General features: G+C 43.8%; 1 protein-coding gene across 6 annotated transcripts in view; it reads right to left on the reverse strand.

Annotated features, from left to right (window-relative positions):
* Positions 1 to 24,420, reverse strand: part of myo9ab (myosin IXAb) — a 214,860-nt gene that overhangs the window by 72,123 nt on the left and 118,317 nt on the right. For all 6 annotated transcript variants that reach the window (XM_045227171.1, XM_045227170.1, XM_045227172.1 and 3 more), the window contains exons 3-8: positions 12,378 to 12,472; positions 12,108 to 12,170; positions 7,202 to 7,301; positions 5,774 to 5,827; positions 3,723 to 3,823; positions 3,403 to 3,529 (exon numbers count right to left, since the gene is read on the reverse strand). In XM_045227171.1, coding sequence (XP_045083106.1) covers positions 3,403 to 3,529; positions 3,723 to 3,823; positions 5,774 to 5,827; positions 7,202 to 7,301; positions 12,108 to 12,170; positions 12,378 to 12,472 — 540 coding nt within the window. The remainder of the gene's footprint in view (positions 1 to 3,402; positions 3,530 to 3,722; positions 3,824 to 5,773; positions 5,828 to 7,201; positions 7,302 to 12,107; positions 12,171 to 12,377; positions 12,473 to 24,420) is intronic.

A 24,420-nucleotide genomic window follows, 5' to 3' on the forward strand; every position in this document is an offset into this window, starting at 1 on the left:
GGTGATTTAGGCATGCTTTTAGAAAAGCGCCAACAGCTATCACTCCCAGCTATCACTGTTTTGCAGTGGATACTAGTGCTAAAGCTTATCCCTAGCTAAGTAAGCAAACCCAAATCTTTAGTTGCTGGCTGACACTCCCGCTGTATAAATTAATTGCATAGTATCCAATAACTTGGGTCAACTATCCCGTTAATTCAGCAAACCCTGCCTTGTTTGAATAACGTGACACTGTGACTACTGTACCAGAGCATCGAGAAACCCCAGTATTTCCCTTCGATGGTGCTTCTACTCTCTCCGACCCTGAACATGTGGTGAGCATGTGCCTCATCTCTCGTCCACATAAGTCACATGGTACCCGCGGCACAAAACGACTCTCTTCCTTAAAACACCCAACTGGTTCCCCTTTCTGCATAATACCCTGTGGCACAGTTGTCAGGCTTTCCAACACACTTTGATAATTGTTTTTTCAGTGACTCAACAGGATAGACTGCTAATGCTTGTGGTTTGTGTCCGGGTTAGAGTGAAATGAGAACAGCATGTGTCGACGTTGAGTAGGCGTCGGTCAGAGTTTCTACAGTAAGTTGACTTCAGCTAGCGGTTATGTCATGGTTATGTCATGGTTATGTAGGCTTTATGTCAGTCAGTGTGCTTAAGTAGTGTAGAAAGATACCTTGATCCCCTCCTATAACAGCTAATGACTGAATTGATTGAGTTATCTTCTGGTATTTAAAGCACAGCACAATTAGATATATCACCTGTGACAATGACAGGCTACATTCTGAGGTACATGCTCAGAAGAAATGCTCAGTTGGCTGCCAGCATTAGCAGTCAGAGGCCATAGCTGTGGAACAACAGTGGAGAGTGATGATGCATTGTGGTTCTACTGTAGGAGGGAGACAGAGTGTAGGAGCTGTGGTTAAGGAGGTGGGCATGTCTAATGCAAGCCCAATCCCACAAGGCACTTGTGTGGGTTCATTAGCACTGCAGTGAAAGCGTGAGTCAGAGAACTGGGACTACAATATATCCAAATCCAATGCCCTTTTCACACTATCGAGCTGATTGAAACCGTACTGTGTACTGGCTCAGATATTTTCCTTTTCAGCATGGATCCAGCAACTGGTGTATACAGGCTGGTTGCGGTACAGCTTCACATGGGCTGATTTGGCTCAGTTCAGTAGTGTGAAAAGGGTACAAGAAGACTGTAAGGAGAATGTGATCCGGACCCCAAAGATAAGGAGACACTTCTCAGCACATGAACCATTTTTGAATATAATTATACATGGATATTCTATGGACCTCCTGTTCTATCTAGTTCACGAGTCTACCAATCTTTTTCTTCCCGTTATGTCTCCTACTTGAGTTCCTCAAATGGAACACGGCCATTGTCTAATCATGTTAGTCCTACAGTATATGTCCAGCTTAGTGTGTGTGTGTGTGTGTGTGTGTGTGTGTGTGTGTGTGTGTGTGTGTGTGTGTGTGTGCGCGCGCACGTACGTGTTGATGCTGACGGGGCTTTGGCAGTTTCATATGAGACCAGGCCACCATGTATTTACAGTGCGAGTTCAGCCAGCTCTGCTCAAACAACCATTTCAACAATGTCAGCTTTTGGGAGGCAATACTCCAACAAATTGTCAGGCGCAAGATGTGATTCGTTAAGAGTGGTGTGTATCTCATAGATTTAATTAACATTCAAGGTGATTAGAGAATGCAGTACTACGGAAATATTGGACTTTTACGCTGCTGCTACTCTCTGTTTATTATCTATGTCTAGTCACTTTAATAACTCTACCTACATGTACATATTACCCCAATTACCTGGACTAACCGGTGCCCCCACACATTGAATCGGTACCGCTACCCCCTGTTAATAGCCTCACTATTGTTATTTTACTGCTGCTCTTTAATTATTTGTTACTATTATTTTATATTGTATTTTGCTTTTCAGTTTTTAGTGTTTTTAAAAAAGTTTTTATTTGTTTATTATTATTATTAATATTTTTTTGGGGGGGTATTCTTTCTTAAAACTGCATTGTTGGTTAAGGGCTTGTAAGTAAGCATTTCACTGTAAGGTCTACACCTGTTGTATTCGGCGCATGTGGCAAATAAAATTTGATTTGATTTGATTGCTTTGGACTATTACCCTTGCATTGGCCTCTTCGCTAGCCTGTGGCGATCAAAACCATTAAAACTATTTGCAGTCTACGCAAACATTTGAAAAGAATTCAGTGACAAATTATGGATGCCATGCCACAATTGATTGTGTGTGTGTGTGTGTGTGTGCACGTGTGTGTATTGCACAATACTCTGGCAGGGTGTGCACGTGTGTGTATTGCACAATACTCTGGCAGGGTGTGCACGTGTGTGTATTGCACAATACTCTGGCAGTGTGCGCACGTGTGTGTATTGCAATACTCTGGCAGTGCGTGTGTGTATTGCACAATACTCTGGCAGTGTGCGCACGTGTGTGTATTGCACAATACTCTGGCAGTGTGCGCACGTGTGTGTATTGCACAATACTCTGGCAGGGTGTGCACATGTGTGTATTGCACAATACTCTGGCAGGGTGTGCACGTGTGTGTATTGCACAATACTCTGGCAGGGTGTGCACATGTGTGTATTGCACAATACTCTGGCAGTCATGAGCTCTAGTCACCGCATCATCCAGTTTTCAAAAGACATCTCAATGTTGAACATGTCTTATCCCACTGGGCAAAAACTGGTTGAATCAACGTTGTTTCCACATCATTTCAACAAAATAATTAAATGTGATGACATTGAATCAACGTGGAAAACTGATTGGATCAAAGTAAGGGATTAGTCTTTTTTTCACCCAACTTTTAACCTAAATCCAATTACATGGTGAAATTTTTTGTAGATTTCACACTGAATTCACGTTAGTTGACAACTCAACATTGCTTGTGCATAGGCCAAACAGTTTAACATGTCAAGAATGTATGTCCATATGTACAGTATTCAAATCTCTTGGTGTCTGTCTGTAAACCTGAGCTGAAGAAATTGAATACACATATTTAGAAAAAAATTATTAAGATCCTCTCGCCTCAGTCATGGGTAGATAAAATTAGAGTTCTAAGCCTCTATTGATAGGTCATAATATTGCAGATCAACCATACCATAGCAGACCTGAGAACAGTCCTTGACCTAATAACTGTTGTAGCGTAGCATTGTTCGGTGGCTTTTGGGGACCTGAAGTAGCTCTCAGGCTTGCCTGTCAATAGAAGATGTGCTTGAACACAGCAGAAGGCACTCCCATTACCTCGATGGGCTCAATGTGAAGGAAAAACAATGACATCATAAAGCACTCTGCTGAGAAGAACCACAGATATCAGAATCGACGGGTCAAGTCAACGAGTGAATGAATGACCAATTGACAAGGAGGTATACCTCGAGCAGCTCCGAGACGGTGGGCAGCACCTCTGGGTTACAGATGTCTATGGAGTCGTCTCTATAGGTCTTCTTCTTGTAGCGGATGTTGCCCAGGTGGAGGATAGCAGACAGAAGGGAGAAGATCCTACCAGACAGGAAGGGAGAGAGGGAGGGAGTCAAATATGAGTTAAGATGAGGATAAACCTAGACAACTGCTTTAGAAATGATGGTGTGGAAAAGATGGAGAGAGAAAGGGAGAAAGACTTGCATGGTGTGTGTGTGTGTGTGTGTGTGTGTGTGTGTGTGCGTGCGTGCGTGCGTGCATGCAATATACTTACTGTTTGCGTGTGGCAGGCAGGAACCCCACCATCTCCATAGCCAACTGTAGCCGCTCAAAGTCGTGCTTCAGGTCCTCCCCTTCCACAGTGAAGCAGTCCTGCTGAAGTAACAAGTACCTCTATCAACACACTTGACCATACAATATACACATATACTGTAGAATACTACACACACACTCACTATTAGGCATATCGTACACACTCTAACACTACTTCTGACACAACCACCCTACCATATGGTTTTCTAGTTCATATATTATGCTCTTTACTGAATCACTAACAAACATTTTCATATCAGGGATAGTCAACTCCGGTCCTTGAGCTCTGGTTCATTCTCTCCTTCTAATCAGGGACTGATTTAGACCTGGGAGACCATGAAATCAATCAATAAAAAAAACAAAAACCAGAACTACTTTGGCCCTCCAGGTCAGGAATTGTATAACCCTGCTTTATACAATAACCTTGTGGCATAGGAGTGTTCGGTTGTTGTTCTAAGGGAGGTGGTCAAGCCAAAACACACAGAAGGTTTTCCTTCCATGCTCGGAGCCTGGTGGCCACTGGCAAGGCAAATAGAGAGGGGCCTTCCTTTCAGTTCTAATGATGGGGCAGAGGGCATACACACACAGGATCAGCTTCTAAAACCATTTAACATTATTCCCTACTGTTTGGATTTCTTTACAGTTTCCAGGGTACATACTGTAATGTGGGTAACGGGCAATTTCTGAGGTGAAAATGTGCACTTAATCCAACATGAGATTTAAGGCTTCACATGCACTTGGGTAAGAAGAGAATTTCCAAATTGCTGGGTTTGTTTCAAATGCCAAACGGCGCAATGTGATATGTCAAAGGAAGTTGAGAAAACAAAGAGAGATCATTGTCGGACAGTTCAACTTGGAATCTCTGGGCCTACACCAAACCCTTAACTTCGGTACTTGTCTAATCAAAACAATCGGTTTAGGACACTGAGGGAATGACTGAAGAAAGCTCCATTCTGTTCTTTTACCTTCTCAAACTGAGAGAAAGGCATTTTATTATTTTGATCTTACTCAGCACATATTCTACTGCTTACTTAGCAAGCCTTGTCATTGAGTTAACCCTAAAATGTACATGGTGAAAATGTTTGGGATAAAATTCGATACATATGGCATATTGCTTTTAGTGATGTTCCCACTTAGGGCCAAATTCTGACTTGAGATACTGTCTGTGCGCGTATCTCAAATGTTCTCTTAAATCATACATTGATATCAGTGCGAGAAATTTCAAGAGACACTTCTATATTTCAAGTTAGAATTGGCTCCTTACCTAGTCCTATCACAGACTTGAGCGGTAAATGCCTTTTGACAGGCCATCAGTGTTATGTGAGAAAGTGCTCATCATTCAAAACGTGTACCACGACAGCATGCTTCTCACACCCAAGCAATCGACCAAAGTGAACCCAAAGACACCCCGAGACACTGAAATAAACCCACAGCCACCAAGCCAGGAACATACCACACCCCAAATAAAAACAGCAAACATGTTTGGTCATTGTGATCGTGTCAGACGCTCCTTGTGTTTGTTTATGTTTCAGAGCGTGTGAGTGAGTGGAAAAGAGAGGGAAAGAGTACAGCCAGCTGTCAGGAAGTGTTGAGAGGCACAGTGCGACAGAGACTCTGACATCATCTCCTCTGGCTCAGGGGTCAGGGATTGCAGACGAAAGGGCAGGGAGGTCATAGACTCACCCCTGAGACATGCGATGTAAACAGACACTCAGAGAGACAGAGGGGGGGAGAGTGTGCTGAATTTGAAGCAGTATCCCAGATACAAGACATCACAATGACCACTACATAGACCACTAGAAGTGAAGGCTGTGCAGACAATGGCAGTGAGACAACAAAACACTGAATGATATCAACACACACACACACTCCAAAAATAAACAGTGTGTTCTCACGTGTGAAGACGTGACAAGAGCCGAGGCCCAACCCAGCACCAAATGAACCTCACATGTACACAGACACACACACACACGCAAAGAGGTATACACAACTAAACACACACACAATACTGACCAGCTCGCTCTCATAGTAATTCTCCCAGTGGAGTCTGGGGGATTTCTTTGTCATCTGGAAGTAAGGTAGAGGGGATTAGAAAGAGGTACGTACACACACACACACACACTCAAACACACTCACTCAACTGACTAGGAGATGACGCATACTGTTAATACACAAGGGGAAATTCACTAAACTGTTCTAAACACACACACACACACACACACACACACACACACACAGAGACACCACAAATCCCCAAAGCTGTGATAATTCAATCCACTTAGCAATGACCTAATCTGAAAAATGAATGACACAACTGGTTTGAATTGCGGAGAAAGAAAGATCTCAGTCTTTCCAAGAATGTTTCGAGCGAGAGAGAGGGAGAGAACAGAGAGTGATACAGACTCTATCTCTGTGGAGAGACACATGGACACAGGAAGGAAGTGAGAGTGACAGAACTGTTCAACTATGGGAGGAATTCATACCCTGCTCCCAGATAGGGTCTGGAGTGTTCACTGGGGCTAGGGCTACACAGACAAACAGACAGACACAAGCAAATGCATGCACATATGCATTGCATGCATCTACACACGGACACACACATCGCAGATACACTTTTATTCTTTACTAGAAAGGATAAAAGACAGCAGCAATCTGTTTGGAGAATGCCCTTGCTCCTTTGTATCACAGACACGTATACAGTCATAAAGAGAGAGAAAGACAGGAAGAGAGCGGGAGAGAATGAGCGACAGAGAGATACAAAAACACAGACTACTTTACACACCATGAACACACAAGCCATCGTCACACGCACACACAAACAGAAACGAGACTGCCAGCTCCTCTGCACGCGCCAGGAATCGAGATTAACTCTCGACTCATGCTGTCGCCATGGAAACAGCGGCGCATAGTAACAGACGGAGCTGGGTTTGTTGTCGTGGGGATTAGGGGTGTTTTGGGGGAAAAGGAGGGAAAAAAAACTTACTTTTTTGGGATGCCAAAAATAACCAAGGAACAAAGGATTCTGATTTTCACCACTGTCCTGTGAATCTGTATATGCATCTGTTGCCAAAGTAGGCAGATGTGTACACACACACAAACACACCCACAAACACACACGCGCGCACACACGCGCACGCACGCGCACACATGCGCGCACACGGGCACACACAGTACTGGTGCTGTGAACAGACACATACTGGAAATGTGGGTCAAAGCAATCAATAGCCAGAGGATTTGAGAAGTGCTCCATTTATGAATGTAAGTGCAAGACAAACATCCAACTGAAGTGCAACCATTATCATCATCATCATCTGCAGTCTAAGCAGCTCTTTCGCTATTACATGTGGCCACAGGACCCACACACACACGAATCCACCCATACTACATTACGATTCCCTGTGTGTGTGTGTGTGTGTGTGTGTGTGTGTGTGGAGAGCCCACCTGGTTGAGGTAGTGGTACTCCTCAGGTTTGAGCAGGTGGAAGGCCTTCCTCTCACCCTCACTGGCTCCAGCCAACATGTAGTAGAACACATGGTAGTTCCTGGAGAGAGGGAAACACAGGATTGCCAAGGTCGTGTTCAATATGGCACACAACAGATCACGTTTTGCAATGGAAAGAGAAAATGAGTGTTTCTTATTGGACTGGTCCATGTAGTCCCTTCCCCTGTTTTAGTCTGTTTTCTTATGTTTGATGCCTAATGAACACAACCCAGATTGAGGTAAAAACAGGGTTGCCAGATTGGGTTGACAAACTGCTGTACAGCTAGATTGATATTCGCAATGAGATGTTCTGATACAAAATAGAATAGGAGAGCTCTGCTGAGTGGGCCAATGGGTTGGAAAGAAGGACCAGATGGATGATTTAACTGACTCTGGACCACATTGACTTGTCACATGTCACACTTGTCGCATTTAGCTCCATAAACTCCAGCCTAAATCTGACTTTTTTGATGTCATGCATTGCTGTCAACACAATACCGTTTTGTACATACCCTTAGCTAAGTACAGAGCTTTCCTGTTGACAGCAATGCATGACTAGAGCGAAAATCTGAATTAAAATGTGTGATACACACATGGAGCTCATCTGATAATATCTCCTGAAGCAAAAGTGTGGTCGACCGTCAAAAAGCAAACCTTTAGAGACTCAATCCGTGTAACACATTATAGATGGCCAGAGGTTGCATTCCCAGCGAAAACAAAGAAACAGTGTATTGTATGTCGCCATAGTATTAAACCATGATTAGGCGTGACAGAGACTGGGAGCTTTCCAAGTGTGTGTGTGTCCCCAAGACAATGAGCTGTAATTGTACTTCGGTGGGTTCAAGACTTGGTCTAAAACCCAACACTTAGTACTTATCGGAGTGGACACTGTGGTTAGTAGTGAGACGGCCAGCACTTTCTCTCTGTGTGAGTGTGTTATAGCCCCCCCGGTCTAAAGGAGAAGGCTGGGAGGTCTGGTTTGAGTTTGAGCTCCATCAATATGGCCGCCTGTGCTGTCATCACGGTGAAATGGAAACCTTGGTGGCCAGTGGGGCAAAACTCAGGGCTTGGGGATAAAATAACCACTGTTTTAAACCTATTAGGGATTTTGTGATTTAGCGATGAAGAATAATATGATGGGTTTTGTGGGGGTGCATGGGGGGGTGAGGTGGGGTGGGAGTCGGTGAGGTGGTGTGTATGTGTATTCTGGTTACACAACCTGTCAACATAGTCATACAGGATGACATGTTCATAAATATAAAAAGTTCAATAATATTGGTTATGTAGTTAATAGCCTATGTATACAGTGGGGGAAAAAAAGTATTTAGTCAGCCACCAATTGTGCAAGTTCTCCCACTTAAAAAGATGAGAGAGGCCTGTAATTCTCATCATAGGTACACGTCAACTATGACAGACAAATTGAGAAAAGAAATTCCAGAAAATCACATTGTAGGATTTTTAATGAATTTATTTGCAAATTATGGTGGAAAATAAGTATTTGGTCACCTACAAACAAGCAAGATTTCAGGCTCTCACAGACCTGTAACTTCTTCTTTAAGAGGCTCCTCTGTCCTCCACTCGTTACCTTTATTAATGGCACCTGTTTGAACTTGTTATCAGTATCAAAGACACCTGTCCACAACCTCAAACAGTAACACTCCAAACTCCACTATGGCCAAGACCAAAGAGCTGTAAAAGGACACCAGAAACAAAATTGTAGACCTGCACCAGGCTGGGAAGACTGAATCTTTAATAGGTAAGCAGCTTGGTTTGAAGAAATCAACTGTGGGAGCAATTATTAGGAAATGGAAGACATACAAGACCAGTGATAATCTCCCTCGATCTGGGGCTCCACGCAAGATCTCACCCCGTGGGGTCAAAATGATCACAAGAACGGTGAGCAAAAATCCTAGAACCACACGGGGGGACCTAGTGAATGACCTGCAGAGAGCTGGGACCAAAGTAACAAAGCCTACCATCAGTAACACACTACGCCGCCAGGGACTCAAATCCTGCAGTGCCAGACGTGTCCCCCTGCTTAAGCCAGTAAATGTCCAGGCCCGTCTGAAGTTTGCTAGAGTGCATTTGGATGATCCAGAAGAGGATTGGGAGAATGTCATATGGTCAGATGAAACCAAAATAGAACCTTTTGGTAAAAACTCAACTCGTCGTGTTTGGAGGACAAAGAATGCTGAGTTGCATCCAAAGAACACCATACCTACTGTGAAGCATGGGGGTGGAAACATCATGCTTTGGGGCTGTTTTTCTGCAAAGGGACCAGGATGACTGATCCGTGTAAAGGAAAGAATGAATGGGGCCATGTATCGTGAGATTTTGAGTGAAAACCTCCTTCCATCAGCAAGGGCATTGAAGATGAAACGTTGCTGGGTCTTTCAGCATGACAATGATCCCAAACCCACCGCCCGGGCAACGAAGGAGTGGCTTCGTAAGAAGCATTTCAAGGTCCTGGAGTGGCCTAGCCAGTCTCCAGATCTCAACCCCATAGAAAATCTTTGGAGGGAGTTGAAAGTCCGTGTTGCCCAGCGACAGCCCCAAAACATCACTGCTCTAGAGGAGATCTGCATGGAGGAATGGGCCAAAAATACCAGCAACAGTGTGTGAAAACCTTGTGAAGACTTACAGAAAACGTTTGACCTGTGTCATTGCCAACAAAGGGTATATAACAAAGTATTGAGAAACTTTTGTTATTGACCAAATACTTATTTTCCACCATAATTTGCAAATAAATTCATTACAAATCCTACAATGTGATTTTCTTTTCTCATTTTGTCTGTCATAGTTGACGTGTACCTATGATGAAAATTACAGGCCTCTCTCATCTTTTTAAGTGGGAGAACTTGCACAATTGGTGGCTGACTAAATACTTTTTTCCCCCACTGTATGATATTATATAAATAACCATATACGATACAAGTTACCTGATATTGATTGAACTTGAGAGAAAGTATAACACTCCCCTTTGTAGAACACACTGCAATATGAGCAAGCAATGAGAGAGACCGTTATTCTGACAGCTATTCTGGTCTATTTCGGATGTGTATCAGATATCCTGTGTGGTTTGAGGAAACGAAATTGGCTTGTAGGTATTGAGTTTCAGAGGTCAACTGAGACGAGAAAAATTAAGTTACTTGGAATATCAACTCAGTAGCCTTGTGTCCGCCCTGAGATTGGAAGGTTGGGGTTTTGATCCCAGGTCGAGTCATACCAAAGACTTTAATAATGGAACCCAATGCCTCTTTGCTTGGCACTCAGGATTGGGTCCAAGAAGTGTTCTTGTATATCAAGTTGCCTCACGCTACAGAAACATGAGATAAGCTCCTGACCTATTGGCCGTTCTGGCTGGGATAATGCTTACCTGTCCAGTTTGTCCAATGCACAGTATATAGTGACATTAAACACTGGACACTTCATGTTTCTTTTATATTGTTTTTCACACTGTGTGTGTGTGTGTGTGTGTTTGTGTATATATATACACTACCAGTCAAAAGTTTGGACACACCTACTCATTCAAGGGTTTTTCTTTATTTTTACATTGTAGAATAATAGTGAAGACATCAAAACTATGAAATAACACATATGGAATCATGTAGTAACCAAAAAAGTGTTAAACAAATCGAAATATATGTTATATTTGAGATTCTTCAAATAGCCACCCTTTGCCTTGATGACATCGCCAAGCAGCTTGGTGAGAAGGTGACAACAGTTGGTGCGATTATTCGCAAATGGAAGAAACACAAAAGAACTGTCAATCTCCCTCGGCCTGGGGCTCCATGCAAGATCTCACCTCGTGGAGTTGCAATGATCATGAGAACGGTGAGGAATCAGCCCAGAACTACACGGCAGGATCTTGTCAATGATCTCAAGGCAGCTGGGACCATAGTCAAAACAATTGGTAACACACTACGCCGTGAAGGACTGAAATCCTGCAGCGCCCGCAAGGTCCCCCTGCTCAAGAAAGCATATATACAGGCCCGTCTGAAGTTTGCCAATGAACATCTGAATGATTCAGAGGAGAACTGGGTGAAAGTGTTGTGGTCAGATGAGACCAAAATCGAGCTCTTTGGCATCAACTCAACTCGCCGTGTTTGGAGGAGGAGGAATGCTGCCTATGACCACAAGAACACCATCCCCACCGTCAAACATGGAGGTGGAAGCATTATGCTTTGGGGGTGTTTTTCTGCTAAGGGGACAGGACATCTTCACCGCATCAAAGGGACGATAGACGGGGCCATGTACCATCAAATCTTGGGTGAGAACCTCCTTCCCTCAGCCAGGGCATTGAAAATGGGTCATGGATGGGTATTCCAGCATGATAATTACCCAAAACACACGGCCAAGGCAACAAAGGAGTGGCTCAAGAAGTAGCACATTAAGGTCCTGGAGTGGCCTAGCCAGTCTCTAGACCTTAATCCCATAGAAAATCTGTGGAGGGAGCTGAAGGTTCGAGTTGCCAAACGTCAGCCTCGAAACCTTAATGACTTGGAGAAGATCTGCAAAGAGGAGTGGGACAAAATCCCTCCTGAGATGTGTACAAACCTGGTGGCCAACTACAAGAAACATCTGACCTCTGTGATTGCCAACAAGGGTTTTGCCACCAAGTACTAAGTCATGTTTTGCAGAGGGGTCAAATACTTATTTCCCTCATTAAAATGCAAATCTATTTCTAACATTTCTGACATGCATTTTCTGAATTTTGTTGTTGTTATTCTGTCTCTCACTGTTCAAATAAACCTACCATTAAAATTATAGACTGATCATTTCTTTGTCAGTGGTCAAACGTACAAAATCAGCAGGGGATCAAATACTTTTTTCCCCTCACTGTATAAGTAAATAATTTCCCCCTTACCTTTCATTGTGCTCCTGGTAGACCAGACGTGACTTCTCTAGAAGGTACTTCTCCACGTACGCTCTGTGAACACACGCACAGGAATTACTTTAGACAAGATTCCCTTCATACAGAGATTGAAACAGAGACATAGGGTAGAGGGAGAGAGGGAGAGAGAGAGAGCGAGAACAAGAATGAGAAAGAGAGAAAGAGAGAGAGACAGCAAGGGAGAGAAAGAGAGCGAACGAGGAAGGAAGGTGAGGATGGATAAAGAAGGTGTAGCTGTCTCACCCCCGGACGGTACCACTCTCCTCGTAGTTGACCTGGATGAACTTGCCAAAGCGGCTGGAGTTGTTGTTATGAGCGGTCTTAGCGTTCCCAAATGCCTGGGGAGAAGAGGAGGATATATATTTAGGTTAATTTAGAATCGTTGTTCATATAAAACAAACATGTAGTGTGCGAATACACGCACGCACACATACATACATACAAAAGCTCCAGTTTTTACTCATTCCCCTTCCCTGCACCCACCACACACAAAACCACACCCAACCCCTGTACAGTGGGCTGCACAGTGTGAGCTTCTCACAGGTCACTGTTCTGTTGCCTAGGTCTCTGAGTCAGGGAGTACAGTACACTCACTGTATAAGCCAAACAGAGTCAATCATCACCCACCACAGATCCTAATGCCCATAATGTATGGCTCTGCTATCTGTAAATCAAAGTAGGTGGGCCAATAGCAGTGGGCTATTGGGGAGAGGACAGTGACCTATCGGGTTATGAAAAGATTTGGAGTTGCCTCAGGTCAATGTCACAGTCAGAGTGATGCCTCTTATCTAAGCTAACTTTACCACTGTCCAGTTATCTGTTCAGTTGATCATTACAAACACGCATGCACACAAACACCCAACAACCCCCACACACACAGCTGAGCCACAGAGAGGAGAGGGTAGTTAATCTGATTAGATGAGTGGAATTGGGAGTCCTAGAGGGCCAGAGGAGATTCAGTGCCCCGTTAAGGGTCTTAAGAGTTGGCCATTATGGGTCATTAGGAGACAGATGGGGCCGAGTGAAGTCAGTTGGAAGTGCGGGACGGTAGTGAGTGAGACCAAACTCCTGCGGCACAACGGGTCATCTGAGAGTATAGAAGATAAGGGAGCCTCTCTCACTGTGCTGAGGCTTTTTAACTGGTGTGGGGAGGTGGGTGGGGGGGTTGAGGGGTTGGGGGTGGCGGTGGTGTGTGTTGGCATGTGTACAGTTGCTACAAGTGTATTTCCACATGTTACATGTGTACTGAGTATATGGACATATCATTACTAGTTATGAGACAGCATTCATACTCAACATGCGCCTTTGATCATGGAAATTACAGGTTTCCAATTCCCCATTTTAAAAGTGGAGTCGAGCAGGCATGTCATGCCTTTATAAACTAATCAGCAGGGAGCGATAGAAGGGAAAAAAAAGAGGGAAACAGGAGAGAGAAAGAGAGTGAAGCCGACTAATCTGTTGGTGATTAGGCCTGTTCATATCCTAGTCGCTGACTTTCCCAACCTCTCACACAAAAAGTTTACTCTTGCTTGAGCAAAGTCATTAATCCGCGGGACCACTGGCGTGTGACCCCGATCTACAGTACACACCAACACACATACGCACGCACACACACTCCAATCTGTGATAATCTGGGGGAGTAGATCTCCCCTGCTGCTAAAACACTCACTCACTCAGTTTCCTCCCTCCCTCCCTCCCTCCCTCCCTCCCTCCCTCTCTCCAGTGCTGTAGATGAGCATGGTGGTAATTTAGCAGGAGAGTTCCAGGAGGCTAGATTTCAATTTGCACTTTATGAGCTGGAACCCTGGGCAGTCCTGCACTGGAGGCAACAAACCAACCAACCCAGTGTTATTCTTACTGAACTGGCCCCTGAAACACCAGGAGGGAGAGAAGAGAACGAGAGAAAAAGGTAAAGAGGGAGAAAATAAACAGAGAAAGGTAGTGAAGGAAAGTGGGATGATGACAGATAGCATGACAGAAGCCAGAAAAGAGAGGTCTGGAGGACGCTGGAGGGAGGATGGGGGAAAAAACAAGAAATTCTGCCATACACAGACAGGCATAGTGTTCACAGCTAACTCTGTCTCAGAGCAGCAGGCCCATATGGTGGGCTTATGGACTAAATCCTGAACAGCGCTCAGGGGGGGCGAGTGTATGTGTGTGTGTTTACATGTCTGTACATACGTGCGTGTGTGTCTATGATTAATGAGTGGGACTGTGATTTAGCGGTGACCTCTACAGAGCGGTCACCTCCACTGGGACTAGACACTGTAGGGGGACAGAAGAGGAAAACAAACTCACTGTACCGCACACAGGGCTGGCCTGTACTCACTCTACTATACATTGTGCGTGTGTGTGTGTGTGTGTGTGTGTGTGTGTGTGTAACAGCAGTGCTCTATTAGCCATCCCTAAATTAGCTCAGTAATAGCAGAATGCTAATGTCCAGTTGGAGCCAGTACCCTGAGGGCTGTTCCACGCTGTCACTTTGTGTTAGCCTGTTAGCATGACCGCCCCTACAGAAAGAGCACAATTTCACACCCTCTGAGGTGGCACAGCGCACGGCAGTGGCCCTGGTGTAAAGGGTGTTATTGAACAGCGTCGACAGGGACAGGGGGAGCAGGTCGGACGCTGACTTGCTAATTAGCCTGTCAGTACCTCTTCAGCGCTAGGCTACGGCTAATACTAGTGAACCTTCAGCGCTAGGCTATGGCTAATGCTAGTGTAGCCTCCATATATGTGAATGTACTGCAGCCCGGTCAAGCCCCGTTCTGCCTAATACAAGTTAGCATCATTAGCTAGAAAGCTGCTGTTGGTTCCCACTCGTTCTTTCAGAGGCTGGGTCCCAATACTCTTCTCCTAGCCTCATTTCCTCATTGTCTGTCCTCAGGAAAACACTGACAGGTGACCTACTGGCTTGACAAATTCTGCCAATGTACCATAACCACCCATTTGCAACACCCACTGTTTGGAAGAAGCTGTACTGTATAGTCTCAAAAATGATTGTTGGCTGCCTCCACATGTAACCTTCCTGTCACATGTTAGCCTCCATGTTTGCAGTTTAGCCTGATACTGCTGGGGGCTGGTGGGGGATTAGGTGAGACTCGCCCCTCAAGCTGAGAGGCAAAGACCACTGTGGTCAGGAGTCTATAAGCCAAGACGTTGAAACGTTTTGGTTGAAAAGACGTTGAAAAAACATATTTCAAACAATTTTGCTCACTGGGGAGTCCTAACCCACTACTGCCACTCTACCTCACAGGAAAACACTTATGGCAGTAGAGTTTACAAAGCCTGCTCATACAGTTGCTACAACCTACACAACATTTTCAGCATGTTTGAGGGGATCAGTTTGAGCCAGGGGAGGCTCAGAATTGCTAATCTTCACATAATGTGTAGCTAGCTATTTGTACTGCAAGATGATTGGTAGATCAGGGATTTTGTAGCCGATATCAAACACGCACATTTCAGACACTATAGGAGGAAAACTGAGTTTCAATAGTGGGCTGAGGTTAAATCTTCCGGTTTGTAAAACTACTGGGTTGATTTATTGTATAATATATCATATATATTTATGGATATGTAGGTGACTTTTCTTATTCAAATGTTGCATTCTCCTAGGTGGAATTGGATTATATAAGGCAGAGGAGAAGTGTTACTCATGTCTGTCTGATGTCTGTCTTGGGTCAAACCATAGAAGGTAAGAGGGGACACACCCACAGGAAGTACTGTAAGGCGCATACTTTCTCTCACACAATGTACACCCCATGTGTACACTAACCATGTTTGCGGCCTCATTAAACAGTTATACCATGTGCAGATTAGATCACTTATGGCCAAGTACACAAACAGACAGACACAGAACAAGGCCATTACAGCTGCAGTCTCACTTTGCCTACCGTGTGTGTGTGTGTGTGTGTGTGTGTGTGTGTGTGTGTGTGTGTGTGTGTGTGTGTGTGTGTATGCATACATTACATACATACAGGTGCACAGTGTAAATTGTCTGGAGGAGACAAAGAGGGGGTTTCTTGTCTCAGACTAATAGGGTTATTTTAAAGTCTCCATATAGACTGGCATAAAGCCATATGCATCCAGACACACACAACAGCCTTCTTTGAGAGAAAGAAGTGAAAACAAGATCAAGCCCAGGGTGTTACAGGTAACTCTTACTGGGAGTCTTGTATTTAGTCAAAGTATTTAGTCTGAACTGTGCTGCTGCCTGTGTGCCGTTCAATAGGCTTATTTAAACCGTTTTTTGACGAAGACTGTCTGTGAAGACTTTACTGTCTTAGGATATAATCAACTTCTCGGTTTTCCTTTGAAGATAGTTTTAGTATCTTTCAGTGTGTAACTGACTACCAACTGAACCACGTGTGGCTTTCTTTCAGGAGAATGACATCACATTATTTTGGGAGCAGGTGCAGGCCCTCTCCAGATAGCAATTTGGGCACGGTGTGTGTGTGTGTGTGTTTGCTTTGGCTGCATTCTCCTATCAGCATTTCCTGTTTGACCGTGAAAGATCACACAGTGCTGGTTATCTCACACACACACACACACAAGAGATGGTGTTTTTCAGGACTTTTGCCCTGTGGCTGCATGCTGTAACATTCAAAAGAAGTGATGACTGACAAAGTTGTGTGTCAGGGTTTCCATTAGCCGGCAATTGCCGGCTTTTGGCCGATAAAAAAAAATGAAAAGCCGGCCAAAATGACAGGGAGAAAAAATAAACATTGCAAAATAATGCTTTTTATTCATTGATGGCAATACCAGTCGATGGAAATACATTTGACCGTCATGCTTATCAGTCTATAGGTAAATTAGCATAATTTAGTGGAAATAAATTGGCCTATGTGTATTTTCGTATGCATTCTGAAAACATACTTAATTGTTTGAAACCTGAATGTTTTATTTCATATTATAAGGCATGTCTCAAAGTAGCCTATAGGCAAAATCAGACCATGGAAATGTGGAGGCGATTACCTCATAGGCGGTGTGTGAGTTTCAAGTTTGGGAAAACATACAATTTATCCTACCATTTCAAATGGCCGGTATATTAAAAGCTTCCCGGTCACGTTGTCCGGTGCCACATTTTCATAACGGAAACCCTGGGGTGTGTTTGTGTGTGGGGGAGGGGGGGGCTCCTGTGTGTAGCCTGTGCTATAAGAACACTTCTACTGTAATCATCCTCACATCTGGCTTTAAGTTGAACTTATTTCACCCCAATGGGAACTGGATAGGTCTGTCTATAATATCAAATTCCTATGCCTCCTTTTTATTTCTCCTCTCCCACCCTCTCTCCTAAATTATTATCTTCAACTCCTCCTTCAAAGTCTCTCCAGCTCCTCATGGTATACCCTAACCCCCCCCTCCCTCCCTCCCCTCCTCTCTGATAATAGGGCCAGTGTTTTTTTTCCTGGAGGGGTGAAGGAGCACTGTAGAGTCTCTCCTCCTCTCCTCCCTTTAAGGAAGAACTTGAAGGACTGGGATGAGCCATGGACTCCTCTTAAGGGGGACCAGCGGAAGAAGAAATTAGCAAGAACAAGGACTTGAGGTCACACTGAGGCCTCCTCATAGAAAAGATAGCCTGTATTTAATATTGTTTATAGTATACTATAAATAATATGGTATAGTTTATATAGCAGTGCAGCATATAGAGTTGAGCCTTCTATCTGACAGTCACACACACTAATACAGGCATGAGCAGCCCACACACACACAAACACCATCTGACACACCAGCATAAGTACATAGCTGCATGCACAGACACACACTAGTACATGGATGAATGTGTATACACACATACACACACACACACACACACACACACCTAGATAGTAGGTCCACTATACTGTAAAGCAGTGAGACAGACCCAGTTAAAGGCTGTACTGTTAAAGGCTGTCTGGGGTGGTCTGAGGTAAAATTGTAAGGTGATCTCTTCAGTGAACTGACCCTGGGTCAGGCTGTGTGGGTTCCTCCTACTATAGACCCCTCAGGGTTAACCTAGGTTAAATAAGGATTTTTAAGCCTAGAGACAATTGAGACATGGATATGTGCCTTTCAGAGGGTGAATGGGCAAGACAAAAAATTTAAGTGCCTTTGAATGGGTTATGGTAGTAGGTGCAGGCGCACCGGGTTGAGTGTGTCAAGAACTGCAATGCTGCTGGGTTTTTCACGCTCAACAGTTTCCTGTGCGTATCAAGAATAGTCCACCACCCAAAGGACATCCAGCCAACTTGACACAACTGTGGGAAGCATTGGAGTCAACATGGGCCAGCATCCCTGTGGAATGCTTTCAATACCTTGTAGAGTCCATGCCCAAACGAATTGAGGCTGTTCTGAGAGAAAAAGGGGGTGCAACTCAATATTAGCAAAGTGTTCCTAATGTTTTGTGCACTCAGTGTATAGTCCTGTTCTGCTTCCCTGGCTCCAGACTCTCTCTCTGTGTGTGCATGTGTGACCAATGACCAACTGACTTCATGGAAAAGTGACACACACCACTCTGAGTCCAACTAGGGCTGTGTCAGTCATTAAATTAAATGTCAGCTGGTAACTGTCATGCAAATAACCGCCGGTCTCAGGGTAATTGACCGTTAATTAACAAACACCTTTAGCACCTCCGGGCTTCCACACAGACTACAAGCCACTGATGCAGACCTTTGGAACATCTACATTTTAAAAAGTCAAAAACATCCATTCAATATAGCCTACGCCATCACAATAAATCCATTATTTACTTTATGCAGGTCTAAAGAAACATTATGATATGAAGAAAATGTAGCCTATTTCTGAAGAACAGACCAGCATATTCTGAGTCGTCCTTACGTTAGGCCCTGATCTGGCTATGCCATATGGCTGTGGGCTACACTAGTTCATTTAGCAGCCAAGATTTGCTTATAATTCCCTTGGCATTATTTTATATTATTTTATAGTAAGAAGAATACAATTGAACATAGCTGAATAAAATAGAAAGGATCTTTATTCCCAAACGATTTTCAAGGGAGTGCACACAAGGCTATTCTGTGTTGAGCGGTTAACAAAGTGATCATTTGAAAACAGGTCCTCCTCTATTTATGCAACTTTAGTTGAGATACAAACCTTAGAATGTATTAGAAATCAAAACATATAACCTAAGGCTGCATGATGCAACTAAAAAAAGTTGCATGGAAGGCATGAGCTCTGCTTTTTTTAGTATACTAAAAGGCTGTACACACTTCATCAATCTCTCATTCACAATTTGACAAGCACTTGATAATGCCTCAAATTTCCCGGCGGCATCCCCTTTGTGTGGCGGTAATGCGCCCTAAAAATGTTTTATGCCTTTTGCGGCCAGTGGTTGTTGTGCCATTGGGCTGAATATAATAATTGTATTTCCCTTCTCCCAGCTATGTTCGCCGAAGCACCTCTCACTCACATGGCTCTCACAGAAATCTCAATTCTTTTTAGCCAATGCCCATCATGTGATCGGTTCCTTCTCACAGGCTACAAGTGAAGACAGACACATCGGAGAAGCAACTGTGCTCGTTCTTATCAAACATGTATGCACTCACTAACTGTAAGTCGCTCTGGATAAGAGCGTCTGCTAAATGACTAAAATGTAAAATGTAAAAATGTAATGCTTTTAATATAAAGGTGCATTTTGATAGTGAAAATTATCTTCCCCAAACTTGAAACTCATGCGCTGCGTATGTATGCCAGTTAAGCTCTACACCCATTGTAAAGCGGATTAATGTGCTTCATTGTAAGAAGTTATTTGGCCACTATAGTATAATACAAACCTTATCAAAACATATAGGCCTATGGGCTAGGCTACATGATGTGCGCGACGACAATTTGAAAAAGTTGATTTATTGAAATGTAGTCTTTACATATACTAAATAATATACAGCGCATTCGGAAAGTATTGACCCCTTGACCTTTTCCACATTTTGTTACGTTAAAGCCATATTCTAAAATTGATTACATTATTTATTTTTCTCATCAATCTACACACAATACGAAGCGAAAACAGGTTTTTAGAAGAAGAAAAAAATATTCAGACCCTTTACTATGAGACTCGAAATTGAGCACAGGTGCATCCTGTTTCAATTGATCACCTGTGGTAAATTAAATTGATTGGACATGATTTGGAAAGGCACACACCTGTCCATATAAGGTCCCACAGTTGACAGAGCAAAAACCAAACCATGAAGTCGAAGGACTTGTCCGTAGAGCTCCGAGACAGGATTCTGTCGAGGCACAGATCTGGGGTAGGGTACCAAACATTTTTTGCAGCATTGAAGGTCCCCAAGAACACAGTGGCCTCCTTCATTCTTAAATGTAAGAAGTTTGGAACCACCAAGACTCATCCTAGAGCTGGCCGCCCGGCCAAACTGAGCAATCGGGGGAGAAGGGCCTTGGTCAGTTCCTCTGTGGAGATAGGAGAACCTTCTAGAAGGACAACCATCTCTGCAGCACTCCACCAATCAGGCCTTTATGGTGGAGTGGCCAGACGGAAGCCACTCCTCAGTAAAAGGCACATGACAGCCCGCTTGGAGTATGCCAAAAGGCACCTAAAGGACTCAGACAATGAGAAACAAGGTTCTCTGGTCTGATGAAACCAAGATTAAACTATTTGGCCTGAATGCCAAGCGTCACGTCTGGAGGAAACCTGGCACCATCCCGACGGTGAAGCATGGGGGTGGCAGCATCATGTTGTGGGGATGTTTTTCAGCGGCAGGGACTGTGAGACTAGTCAGGATCGAGGGAAAGATGAACGGAGCAAAGTACAGAGAGATACTTGATGAAAACCTGCTCCAGAGCGCTCAGTACCTCCGACTGGAGCGAAGGTTCACCTTCCAACAGAACAACGACCCTAAGAACACAGCCAAGACAACGGGACAAGTCTCTGAATGTCCTTGAGTGGCCCAGCCAGAGCCTGGACTTGAACCCAAATCGAACATCTCTGGAGAGACCTGAAAATAGCTGTGCAGCGACGCTCCCCATCCAACCTTACAGAGCTTGAGAGGATCTGCAGAGAAGAATGAGAGAAACTCCCCAAATACAGGTGTGCCAAGCTGTTTTCTCACACAATTGCATAGCCTATAGAAATGTTGTGCAACATGAGCTCATGGGCTCTCATGAAGTGTTTGATTAGATGTTCAATACATTTGCATTGATGTCAGTGATTAGAGGGACAATAGAGTGCTGAGCCCCAGGCAGTTAGCAAGTTTGGTAGGCTACCAATGTCCATCAGCAGCATCAGAGCTTGGAGAAGCCTAGTTACCGTAACTAAACTGTCACATGGAATTTCACTGCCGTCATGTCTCATGACCGCCGGTGTGGCGCTAATACGGTCACCGTAATAGCCATAGGAGGAAGAGCTTCCCACGGTTACGTTTTTAATATGCCAGGTAGGCTACACCGGTTGTAAAGGAGATGAATGTGCTTAATATTAAGAATTAAGCAATAAATATAGCAGCACAAGAAAGTTGGGATCCTATTTTAAATAGTGGCCAGTCAAAACTCTTTTCACATGAGTTTGCGCAATGACTTGGCTTATAAGAACATGTTTCACTAGGCTCTGTAGGCTATGGGCTCTCCAACCCTGTTCATGGGTCCTAGGCCTATAGGCCACGTTTTGAGTTATTTGGCCACTTTAGTTGTGATACAAGCCTTAGCAAAACATATAGGCCTATGGGCTAGGCTACATGATGCATGCGACTATGATTTGCAAAAGTCGCAAAATAATGCATGTGCTGTTTCTTGCCTGCACACCCTGTGCATCATTCACAAGTGATAATATTACATTTGAAGTCGGAAGTTTACTTACACTTAGGTTGGAGTCATTAAAACTAGATTTTCAACCACCCCACACATTTCTTGTTAACAAACTATAGTTTTGGCAAGTCGGTTAGGACATTTACTTTGTGCATGACACAAGTAATTTTTCCAACAATTGTTTACAGACTGATTATTTAACTTATAATTCACTGTATCACAATTCCAGTGGGTCAGAAGTTTACATACACTATGTTGACTGTGCCTTTAAACAGCTTGGAAATTTTCAGAAAATGATGTCATAGCTTTAGAAGCTTCTGATAGGCTAATTGACATCATTTGAGTCAATTGGAAATGTACCTGTGGATGTATTTCAAGGCCTACCTTCAAACTCAGCGCCTCTTTGCTTAACATCATGGGAAAATCAAAAGAAATCAGCCAAGACCTCAGAAAAAAATTGTAGACCTCCACAAGTCTGGGTCATCCTTGGGAGCAATTTCCAAATGGCTGAAGGTACCAGGTTAACCTGTACAAACAATAGTACGCAAGTATAAACACCATGGGACCACGCAGCAGTCATACCGCTCAGGAAGGAGACGCGTTCTTTCTCCTAGAGATGAACGTACTTTGGTGCGAAAAGTGCAAATCAATCCCAGAACAACAGCAAAGGACCATGTGAAGATGCTGGAGGAAACAGGTACAAAAGTATCTATAGCCACAGTAAAACGAGTCCTATATCGACATAACCCGAAAGGCCGCTCAGCAAGGAAGAAGCCACTGCTCCAAAACCGCCATAAAAAAGCCAGACTACGGTTTGCAACTGCACATGGGGACAAAGATCGTACTTTTTGGAGAAATATCCTCTGGTCTGATGAAACAAAAATAGAACTGATTGGCCATAATGACCATTGTTATGTTTGGAGGAAAAAGGGGGTAACTTACAAGCCGAAGAACACCATCCCAACCGTGAAGCACGGGGGTGGCAGCATCATGCTGTGGGGGTGCTTTGCTGCAGGATGAACTGGTGCATGTCACAAAATAGATGGCATCATGAGGAAGGAAAATGATGTGGATATATTGAAGCAACATCTCAAGACATCAGTCAGGAAGTCAAAGCTTGGTCGCAAATGGGTCTTCCAAATGAACAATGACCCCAAGCATACTTCCAAAGTTGTGGCAAAATGGCTTATGGACAACAAAGTCAAGGTATTGGAGTGGCCATCACAAAGCCCTGACCTCAATCCTATAGAACATTTGTGGGCAGAACTGAAAAAGCGCGTGCGAGCAAGGAGGCCTACAAACCTGACTCAGTTACACCAGCTCTGTCGGGAGGAATGGGCCAAAATTCACCCAACTTATTGTGGGAAGCTTGTGGAAGGCTACCCGAAACGTTTAACCCAAGTTGAACAATTTAAAGGCAATGCTACCAAATACTAATTGAGTGTATGTAAACTTCTGACCCACTGGGACTGTGATGAAAGAAATAAAAGCTGAAATAAATCATTCTCTCTACAATTATTCTGACATTTCACATTCTTAAAATAAAAGTGGTGATCCTAACTGACCTCAGACAGGGAATTTTTACAAGGATTAAATGTCAGGAATTGTGAAAAACTGAGTTTAAATGTATTTGGCTAAGGTATATGTAAACTTCCGACTTCAACTGTATCACACATCAGACAATTCTCAATGTAATCTTTACATATACTAAATAATATATGTGTGAAATTAGAAATGGGCCGTTATCATGACAAGCAGCTGTCGGAACAGGGGGGAAACAAAGCCGTCATCCATATGCACTTGAATAGCGAATGGAAGACGCTTTTCCCGTGGTTCATTTTCATGCCAGCCAGGTAGGCTGCTCCGGTTGTAAAGTGAAGCAATGTGCTTAATATTAGGAAAGTTGAGAAATAAATATAGTAAGCTGATGGGATCTTCCTCTTTTTAATAGAGGCCATCAAAACTCTGTTTTCTCACACAATTGCATAGCATAGCCTATAGAAATGTTGTGCAACATGGGCTTATAGGAACACTTATTTCATTCCATGCATCAACAAGCTATGAGGAGCTGGCTCTCGCTGCGCAACAGATGATCCCATTCCGCTCAAACTCTGAATGACAGGGCTCTCATTAAGTGTTTGATTTGATTTTCGATTTCATTTGCATTGATGTCAGAGTGATTAGAGGGACAATAGAGCACTGAGTACCAGGCAGTTAGCAAGTTTGGTAGGCTACTAATGACCATCAGCGGCATCAGAGTGTAGTTTTGGAGAAGCCTAGTTACCGTGACTCAATGATCACGTGGAATTTGACTGTGGTCATGACGGTGTGGTGGTAATACAGTCACCATAACAACCCTAAGTCCAAGCCAACCACACACACATTTCTGACAGAGATGACATCTAAGGGAAATTAGGGAAACCCTTACACTGAGACATAACAAACACTCATTGTCAAAGTGGTCCTCTGTAGCCCAGTTGGTTGAGCATGGCGCTTGCAATGCCAGGATAGTGGGACCACCCGTACGTAAAATGCATGC

This window comes from Coregonus clupeaformis, chromosome 19 (genome assembly GCF_020615455.1).
Source record: "Coregonus clupeaformis isolate EN_2021a chromosome 19, ASM2061545v1, whole genome shotgun sequence".
Classification (NCBI taxonomy): domain Eukaryota; kingdom Metazoa; phylum Chordata; class Actinopteri; order Salmoniformes; family Salmonidae; genus Coregonus; species Coregonus clupeaformis.